Genomic DNA, 10,370 nt, shown 5'->3' on the forward strand with positions numbered 1-10,370 from the left:
CACGGGTGCGTGGCGCGTGGAACGCGCAGACCGGGATGGCGCGGAGGGGGACGGTTGTGCGCATGCGCGCGTGTGAAAGCGCCGCGAAGCTCCAGCATCGTCGTTCGGCACCCGCGGTTTAATTGGACACGTAGTTTAATGACGCCGCACCACTCCCTCGATTACTGTAAAAGTTCAGAATAAATGCATCCCGACACGCGTACACGTACGACCTGGCCTTGCTTTGGAGCTCCGTCTTTCAAATGTTTACATTTACAATTACGGCATTTATCAGACGCCCTTATCCAGAGCGACTTACAATCAGTAGTTACAGGGACAGTCCCCCCCTGGAGCAATTTAGGATTAAATGTCTTGCTCAGGGACACAATGGTAGTAAGTGGGATTTGAACCTGGGTCTTCTGGTTCATAGGTGAGTGTGTTTCCTACTAGGCACTAGGCTACTACCACCTCAGTGTGCTTCTATGATAACAAAAAAAATCTATGGAATTGAGCATAGTATGTTTGTGCTCTTCGGCAGGGACCCAAAAACATGAACTCAGAAGTGGTAAGAGATTGCATGGCACACACAAAAAAAGGCCAGACCCCACACTGTGTTTATTCACTTCCCCAGATAATCACAGACAGACAGGAGAGGGGGAATTTTCATTATTTTTAGTTTCAGGGAGAGGAAAGGACGGACAGAAGCAGCTGGGTACGGGGTATATTTGGGATGGGAGTGTGGGCTGCAGCGGTGGGGGTCTGCATCACCAGGCCCTTTGCTTTTTATTATTAGGTTAACAATAATCGATGAGTTATTACGTAATTCCTACACCCCAAAAGCACAATTGCACTCTGTGCTAACACAAGCTTGGGGAAACACAACACACACCTATAATACATAGTGTGCAGCGTGTGTGAGCTGGAGTTTCCTAACCCGGCCCTGTCACTGCATGTGCAAAACGGGGAGTGAGTGTGTGTTGGCATCATTGTGGTACAGCAGAATGTGTGCCAGTTGTGACTAACCCTGCCACGCCCTCTGGCCTTACGCTTATTCACAACTTCAGTTTTTCTTACGTCCTTGTACCAGTGTAAATCTCTGGGGTTTTTTATTAAGGAAACACTTCTTCACCATAAACCACAGCGACGTTGGCACATCAGCCACGCGAGAAAGTCGGGCTTCCGGTTCGTTCTTGGCTCTGGCGCAGCTCAATATAACGGCTATAGTTTGACCAGCCGTTGTGGAGTTGAACCGTAAAGCCGAACATGTAAACGTGTTACACATGTTAAAAATAGAGTTAGTTTAATTTTTAAAACTGCCGGGAAGTGCTCTATTTTTCCATCCAGATCTCACGAGTGGGATCTGAGAAATTCTAAAAACATAATTTAAAAAGTTAAACTAACTATTTTTAACATTCTATAGTTATACTTGATATTATTCATTTCAATATAATATTAAATTGTTACCTCTATTTAAAAAAAATGCATCTGATGGTTCAATTCCACTTTCATCAGGTGCCTAAAATAGAATTAATTTGAAACCTTCCCATCTGTGGTTTATTTTTAGGAATGATGACACATTCATAGAAGAATGCCAGACCCTTCGGCCTCTCTGGTAATGCAGCAAAATTTGCCAAACTTAATCTGAGACAGGCTGGCGGATCTGCAGATGGCACGGAGTTTGCCAGCTAGTCCCTAGTGTCTTCTTTAGAACCGGTTTGTGAGCAGCGTTCAATTTGTGTACATGTTGGGGATTCGGGGGGCGGGGGGTTCCTGTGCAGATACTTCCTGCAGCCTCAGAACTCTGTAAAAAGCCCCATTTCCTGTTATTCCGATCTATGCTGGGGTATCTTGGTTGGGCACAATGAGGAGAATTTTGCCTTTATGATAAAACCGATGGACATGCTATATCTATACCTCTAGCATTTGAAAGGATAGATTACAGATGATGGTGTAATGGTGCTTTATTATGTGTAACGTGTTTGAGCAGAATAAAAAAAAAAAGTTAATGTTTCATTTTATTCTCATTAACTAATGAAGAAAGTATAGTTTTCACAGAAACCTTGAACCTCTCCGCCATCTTGGTTTCAGAACCACTCCAATACCCTGCTTCTATGCAACAATGCCATTAGCCTAGTGGGTAACGCACACACCTAGCAACCAGAAGACCAGAAGACCCAGTGTCTCCAGGGGGACGGTCCCTGTAACTACTTATTGTAAGTCGCTCTGGATAAGGGTGCCTGATAAATGCCGTAAATGTAAATGTAGTGATAATAGTGAGGTTACACGTGCAGCCAATAGACCTTGGGTTTACAGTGGGATGCAGAATCCCAAAAATATTAATTTACCAGCCAAATTACCAGCCATTAAAAAATCTGAGCAGGACGAAAGCAGATTAAACACAAGCGATCACATTTTCCCTAAATATTACAATGCAGCCCAATTCCTATTGTAGAAGACATGAATGCATCCATTGCTTGTAGTCATTGTTTTATTCATATAGTGAGATATCCACTGAGGCAGCGGCTGGTATTGGAGCCTTTACGTAACCCAGGTAAACGTAATGTCTGAATTGGTAGTGGTTTCAGTCGGTTTAACCCGTTTGCATGTAGTTTAAGTGGAGTTTAGTCAGACTAACAAAATTACTTGATTTTCTCTAGTGTCTTGTACCCAGTCTGTCAAATCAGTGGTGTGAACATATGGGGATGAGAAATAAAAACTCATGTTCAGTGAAAACTATTTTTTTCAAGATGATCTGTTTGTTCCTTAGGTGACCAGGATGGGGAACGTCTGATCAATCAATATGTGGACGGGATAACCATCTGCAAGTATATGGGAGGTGCTGTGGCGATTACTCTGCACCATTAGAGTGGTCAACCCACCCGCAAGAATTATACCAGGAGCTTGTTGATGAATATCAAAAGCATCTGGTCGAGGTGCAAATTATTAAAGGGAACTCAACCATCTTGTCCATGCAGTTATTGGTTTTAAAGATATATTATTAAACCCTGTTAAAGGAACAGTTCAATGGCAATTACTGTTTGAAAAGTTTTTAATTCAGACAGAAATCCTTGTTTTTTTATTTAGGTGGCGAATGCGGTCTACTGAATCAACCTGATAAATAATATAACCTCATGTTCCGCCACAGAATTTATTTTACTTATATTCTGTATTGTGTCCTGTTCTGATTCTATTGGCCATAAAAAAGGTCAGCTGATGCCTGAGAATCCCAAATGGGCACACTTTTACATCAGTAACATTTTTCTCTCCTCATAGTGAGGAGAGAAGACCACAATGTCAGGATTCATTTCTAGACCGAAAGATTGGTTGTCACATTGTTCAGGTACTGAGACAATGCCTTGTCGCTCCATCCAAATATATGTTTTTTTTCAGGTGTGTATAACCCTTTAGAAACCTTGCTGGCATCAAACATCAGATGTGCAACTGGAGCAGAGTTAACACCCAGATTTGCACACATACCCAACCATGTTGATGATCAGCATGCCAGCATTGTCAAATCCAGATCTGATCATGTTAATATTCAAAACACAACAAAAACACAATTGAAACAAAATAAATGAAATTACAATAGTTTTATTCTATTTGCTAAATAAAAAAAAACTTTAATACATTGAATGTTAAACATGGAAATTACATACACAAAATATGAGATATAATAAAATAAAGCTATGCAATATAATATATTTAAATCAGTGGTATAGTGGTGCAATACAATCTTCATTTAAAAGTGAAGTGGTTCATTGTGTTATCAAAGAAAAAAAGAGGCTCAAAATATATATTAAGGTCATTTCACTCCATACAAGAGGTCTGAAGGTCCCCATGTTTTCTGTTGTTCTTGATGTAATTTCCTTTTCCTGTTATTCCTGCCCAGCTGGCCTTTATGCCGTCACTGAAGAATGAAATGACTAAAATGATATTCCTGTCATTTTACGCTCCGGAAAAAGCATTTAGTGCTGGGAACAGGGGTCCTATTGGAAATGGATGAGACTGACAGAAACGCAGCAGCTTCTGGTAAAGGAAATGCTAAACGTGTGCGGCAGTGAACCCGCTGGGGCAGTTTCATGGATTTAGCCATGTGGTAATAACTTCACCGAAGTTCTCTTTCAGTCTAGGACTAGGCGTAGTCCAAGAATGGGAAACTGATCCCCTGACATTTAGTCTATCTGAAAAGAGTCCTTGATCCACTGATCGCGCGAGTTTTGTGCCGGTTGAGGCAGAGTGGACAGAGGGGTGTCCTGAGATTCAGTCCCACTGTCATGCTCCACCTCTTCATCCTCCTCCTCCTCCTCGGAGTAGCCATTCTCAGTGGTGAAGGAGCTTTCGGACAGCAGAGAGGAGGAGATGTCCTGGAAGGCACCTTTGTACTCTTGTATGGACTCATACAGTGACCATAACTGGCAGAGCAGAGACATGTCCAACTGTCTTAAACCCACCTATGGAAAAAGTCAAAGAAATTGTTTTCATGTATAGTTCCCCATCTTGGTTGCACACTGTTATCAGAATCAAAATATCTTAGGTGCCGTCCCTGAGCCGGAGAGGTTTCTTAAACACTGTTGTTAGAAAAAAGAAGATATATACTAATATAATGCCAAATATAATACAAATATACAGTACAGGCCAAACGTTTGGACACATTTTCGCATTAAATGTGTTTTCTTTATTTTCATGACCACATTGGATCTCACTGAAGGTATCAAAACTATGAATGAACACATGTGGAGTTCTGTACTTAACAAAAAACGGTGTAATAACTGAAAACATGTTTTATATCCTAGTTTCTTTGCTCTGATTACTGCTTTGCACACTCTTGGCATTCTCTAGATGAGCTTCAAGAGGTCGTCACCTGAAATGGTTCTCCAACAGTCTTGAAGGAGTTCCCAGAGGTGTTTAGCACTTGTTGGCCCCTTTGCCTTCACTCTGCGGTCCAGCTCACCCCAAAACATCTGGATTGGGTTCAGGTCCGGTGACTGTGGAGACCAGGTCTCCACTTTTTGTTAAGTACATAACTCCACATGTGTTCATTCATAGTTTTGATGCCTTCGGTGCGTACCTGTCAAGTATCCCGTCTTGGCCGGGAAAGTCCCGTAATTTACCCTTCTTTCCCGCCGTCCTCCCGTATTAGTATTTTTCCGTAAATCTCCCGTATTTTATTCTGCGTTATTAAAAAAAAATCAAAAAAATCTGAGCTCTGTCATTAGCCTCGCGATTACTGCCACCTACTACAGGTATTGTGGGTGGCAGTTATCGCGAGATTAGCGTGTGAGGTGACGAGACGACGGATGATGGACGCCAGGACAGAGAAGGAAGGCGCTCCTGCCAAAAAAAAACGCACAAAACCCTCGTGTAAATACCGCGATCGATGGGACACCGAATTTATTTTTCGTAAGAAGAGCAGGGTGCGGGACAGCCACGCGTTCTGTAAGATTTGTAACTGCGACTTTAGCGTCGCACACGGGGGGAAGGAATGGTGTCCGCCAGCACGACAAATCCGCCAAGCACAAGCGCGGGCCAGAGGCACAAAAACGTGCCCAGGCGATGTCAGCATTCGTGACGAGAAATGCCACTGACTAAGTCACAAGTGCAGAGGTTAAAATGGCAATGCTGTGTGCCAAAAACACATGACAAACTTCCATGATGACGTTTCCATGTGTAGCTGACGTTTGCTAAAACGGAATAAATGGGTTTGAAGTGTGTTTGAACATTCTAACATTTGAGCATCATGGCATGCATGTTGTAGGCTGCTAGCTAATTACTGGACACTCAACAGGTGCCATAGGCCGGAAAAAATCCAAATCCCGTATTTTCAAATCCAAGGTATGCTTCAGTGAGATTCTACCAATATAAATGGTCGTGAAAATAAAGAAAACACGTCGAATGAGAAGGTGTGTCCAACTTTTGGCCTGTACTGTAATACAAGATATGATGCAAAAATAAAACTAAAGGGTGAGGCAGAAACCTTATTGCACATGAAGAAGAAATTGAGAGTTGGAGGTGGAAGGATGGATTAAATGTCATTAATCTGTTGTCCTGGTTTTAATGCTACTGTATCACTGTTCGTATTTTTGTTCTTCATTCACTGCACTACCGTAAGTAAACTGCATTGCATTCAACGCCCCTTCATTCTGTACGGTGTCATACTTGGAACGCAAAGAAAGCGTTTAAAATTTCACCCAAATTTTGAGGTGACTATGCAACAAAGCACATTCTAAAAACATTGCACATCCAATACCATATTTTTCTACACGTGCAAAGTTTATTTTGGAACTCCTCGGTGATCATTTTACTGACTCCCTGCTCACCATCTCCTTGCGCAGCATCGCCAGCGCCGCGTCCAGGCTGGCGGGTCTGCCGGGGCCGAGGGGGTCGCCGAGCCGCGACTTGCTGATGTCGGCCTGGATGCGGGTCCTCTTGCTGTGCACCTTCTCGATGTCCCGCCAGGAGCCGCCGCTGGAGTTCAGGATGCCGCTCAGGCCTCTGGGCAGCGGCGGCAGACCGTCGACCGCCGGACACTCCGGAGGAGCCCCTGACCGGAAGCCGTTCATCCTCCGCGCGATTTCACCAAACTCCGACCGCCCGAGTCATAGACAAATTTACTGTAACCACTGTACTTACAGGAGCCGAGTAACGCGCTCCGACGTCCGTTCAGACCAGCGTGACGTCAAAAGTCCTTTAAAGGCGTTTTTTCAACTCACTGGCTTCCGGGCTCATTTAGCCTCTTATTTGCGCAAAACGCAATATTTCGAGCACGACTCAAACTTACGACGAAAAAAAAAAATCAAGAGACACATAACGGTCTCCTTTGTCTCGGCCCCATCAAGCCACGCCCACCTCGCCGCCAGGTGCTGCCCGAGGGCGGACACGAGGTGGCGCTGGCGTTCACATTTACAGCATTTATCAGACGCCCTTATCCAGAGCGACTTACAGTCAGTATTTACAGGGACAGTCCCCCTGGAGCACCTTAGGGTTAAGTGTCTTGCTCAGGGACACAATGGTAGTAAGCGGGACTTGAACCTGGGTCTCCTAGTTCATAGGCGAGTGTGTTACCCACTAGGCTACTACCAGCCCTTATCCAGAGCGACTTACAGTCAGTACAGGGACTTACGGGGACAATCCCCCCTGGTGTCTTGCTCAGGGACACAATGGTAGTAAGTGGGATTCGAACACCTTCAACCTCCAGGGTGGATAAAAACCTAAATCCAGTTACAAGTGATTGTCATCGTGATACACTGCAGCACAGCACACGGCGACACAACAAAATGTGTCCTATGCTTTTAACCATCACCCTTGGTGAGCAGTGGGCAGTCACGACAGGCACCCGGGGAGAGTCCTTTGCACCCCTGATCAGCTTCCAGAGCTTCTTTCCATGGTCCTGTTGGACTGCCTGCGAGATCCTCATCACACGTCTGTGACCTGCAGACATGCAGGCTGCCACTCTAGATCATTGGAGACCCCTCACACCCTCCGAACTCCGACTTTGAGTGGCTCCCCTCCAGACGCCGGCTCCGATGCTCCTCACACAGAGGAGGAAGGTCACCTTTGTTTAATTTTTTATTTTGTGTCATATGTTGCGTCTATTGTAACAAGCGTTGTACGTGAGCTGCTCCACTGTGTTTTTGAAATTTTCAAGTTATTTGAAATTGAACTCAGAAAGTTCCAGGCTGCGAGGCCAACGTCAGCCCGATAACGAACACCTTATTATTCCGGGACGGAATGAAACTTTCAGGCGGTGGACCGGGCGCTTTCTGATGCCAGACGCCTCTTTTACTACAATACGAATGCCGACCAAAGGTGCTGCTTATAACAACAGAAATTCTGACATTTTAATTCGAACCCGAACCAACAACGCAACCGTACAACCAAATGTGACTATTTTGGATTGGAGCTCAGGCATTAACCAAACCACAGGACATAATAAAGTCCAGTCTCAGGAGCCCTGCAGCTCCTTCAGGCTGCGCAGCGAGTCGGCGCAGCCGCGGATGAGGCCGCACAGCTGCACGCTGGCCTCCACCGACGCCGACTGCTGCAGCTCCTGCGTGGCCCAGCGCAGCTTGTGCAGCACGGCCTCCTCCGCGCTCAGCAGCGCCGGGTGGGGTGCCGCGGCGGGGCACTGGGGGGCCGGTACCGGGGCGGGTGGGGCGACGGCGGCGGGACCGACGGCGGCCTGCGGCGGTAAGGGCCCCCTCAGGCCGGACGCCGCGCCCTCGCAGTGCTCCGGTCGGGGCTGGCCGGTGATGGAGAGGGGCGGGTCGCCGGCGGCCGGCTGGCTGGCAAGCTGCCGCTCTCGCACCTGCGACAGGGCAGCCTGGGCGTTCAGGGCTGAAAGAGGAGGAGCACAAAAACATGAACCAAAGGCGAGGTGCGAGGCGAGCGCGGCGGAGCGGCCCTCACCGGGGTTGTCTTTGTCCACGTCAGAATCGAGCTCCTGACACGACACGCAGTAGTTCTTCTTCTGCTTATCTTGCAGAAGAATCGTCTGAAGAGGACAAGAGGGGAATAAACATGCTGTTATGAACGCTTGAAAGTAGGGATGGACCGATACCGGTATCGGCCTCGATACCACATTTTCTAAAGTACGGGGACTGATACTACAGTCTGAGAAGTGTCTATGTTTGAGCGGCGTGTAAGGGGTTAATCACAGGTGCCTCTCTCGGAGGTATAAAATGGGGGATTCCCGGGTCTCCTGCATGTTCTGGAGCCCAGATATGATGCCATAGCTGCCGCTACATGACTGACACGGAGCTGCCTAAACTACACAGCCTACTGCAAGCCTGCTCTGCGTTTAGTTTCACCGCAGATATTTGGACAAGCAGTGTTAGCGCCGTGAAGCTAACTTTTATAATATTCTTTTCTGTTATACGTTGCATACAACATGCTTTTCATTTTAAATAAATGTTCTTAATTTTTGTTAAATTATGTGACTAATGCTGTTACCTGTAAATTTAAATCATGTTTTTATAAAAGTACTCGGTATCGGCGAGTACTGAAATGCAAGAACTCGTACTCGTTCTCCAAAAAAGTGAGATCGGTGCACCCCTACTTGAAAGCGTCCCTGGTGTGGACTACAGCTTCGGGGATTTTCAAATGGACCAGTAGCATCATAATGGACACGTATGGTACACCATGACACTGGACTACACTTTGGACTTCTCCACCTCTACAACTATAGGATGTAGAATCATCACCAGCCCTGCACTGACACCACTTGCAGGCTCGCTCTACCCTGGAAGTGGGTCCCTCTCTGTATCACTCCTTCCCAAGGCTTCTTCCTGTCTTTTTTTTCCTTGTGCGCAGAAGGGTCAAGTGTGTTGGGTGTCAAATGTAGGGCAAAGCCCCCTGTCAAAGCCCACTGAGACATACTGTATGTGGTTTTGGGCTATATAAGAAATAAATGCTGTTGTTGTTGTTGTTGTGTTTACCTGGCAGACTTCGCAGCACTCGCCCAGCATCTTGTAGCCCTTCAGCAGGTAGTCTCCCATCAGCTTGCTGATCTTGTCCTGCCGCTCCCTGCGGGCCTGGATCACCTTCATCTCGGCATCGGAAGGCGGCTCCCACTCGAAGTCCTCATCATCTGCCAAAAGCGCAAGGCGTTCGGTTAACGCGCCACGGACCGCCGTCCATGGACGTCCATTTCACCACCACGCGGGGGAACGAGTCGCCTTTTACGGCAAACGTACCGGCATTGAGGGCCATGCTGTCCCGACGCGGCTACTTCTCCGTTTACCTCGCAGGCGAACCAGCTCGGCTTCCTCGTGGTCGCTCTGCGGCGGCGCGGAACCTCGGTTCGGCGGGGGCGCCATCTGCCGGCGTGGAGGAGGACGGCGTTTCACTTCTCCACAACCGAATACGGACACTTTATTATAGACACGCCACCTCCAGTGGCCCTACAGACAAAACCGACAAATCGTTTCGTTTTCCAGTTTATTATATAGAAGATTCACATTTAAATGAATTCAACTGCAATCAGCAAATTATATATTTAACTTTCTTATAAAGGACTTTAAGACTACACCAACTATACCATTTACTATTGCCTAAGTAGAGAGTGTTTAAAAACAGTAATGCCCAATTGAGTAAGAAATTAGTCGAACCACAGTTGATGATTAATATCATGGTGTAGCAGCCTAGTGGGTAACACACCCGTCTATGAACCAAAAGACCCAGGTTAAAACCCCACTTACTACCATTGTGTCCGTGAGCAAGGTGACTGTCCCTGTTACTACTAATTGTATTTCGCTCTGGATAAGGGCGTCTGGTAAATGCTGTAAATGTAATACACAGATCCCTTTGTGAAATTGGCAGGTTGAGAACTTATTGATCTCCCTTTCCCAAAAGCACAACAAATTTCTGTCCCTAACTAAACACACCCATTAACC

General features: G+C 46.3%; 2 protein-coding genes across 2 annotated transcripts; both read right to left on the minus strand.

The window, feature by feature from the left end:
- Window positions 1-3,550: 3,550 nt before the first annotated feature.
- Window positions 3,551-7,681, minus strand: fam89b (family with sequence similarity 89 member B). The gene is made up of 2 exons (XM_028983869.1): window positions 6,297-7,681; window positions 3,551-4,430 (listed from the first exon to the last, which is right to left on the minus strand). Exons 1-2 carry the CDS (start codon window positions 6,537-6,539, stop codon window positions 4,152-4,154), a joined length of 522 nt encoding a protein of 173 aa, XP_028839702.1. The 5' UTR covers window positions 6,540-7,681; the 3' UTR covers window positions 3,551-4,151.
- A 108-nt stretch (window positions 7,682-7,789) lies between these two features.
- On the minus strand, window positions 7,790-9,761 carry znrd2 (zinc ribbon domain containing 2). The gene is made up of 4 exons (XM_028983868.1): window positions 9,672-9,761; window positions 9,414-9,565; window positions 8,386-8,470; window positions 7,790-8,313 (listed from the first exon to the last, which is right to left on the minus strand). The coding sequence occupies exons 1-4, from the start codon at window positions 9,685-9,687 to the stop codon at window positions 7,922-7,924; spliced, it is 645 nt and encodes a 214-aa protein (XP_028839701.1). The 5' UTR covers window positions 9,688-9,761; the 3' UTR covers window positions 7,790-7,921.
- Window positions 9,762-10,370: the final 609 nt, after the last annotated feature.

The sequence above is a fragment of the Denticeps clupeoides genome, chromosome 6, assembly GCF_900700375.1.
Source record: "Denticeps clupeoides chromosome 6, fDenClu1.1, whole genome shotgun sequence".
Taxonomy (NCBI): domain Eukaryota; kingdom Metazoa; phylum Chordata; class Actinopteri; order Clupeiformes; family Denticipitidae; genus Denticeps; species Denticeps clupeoides.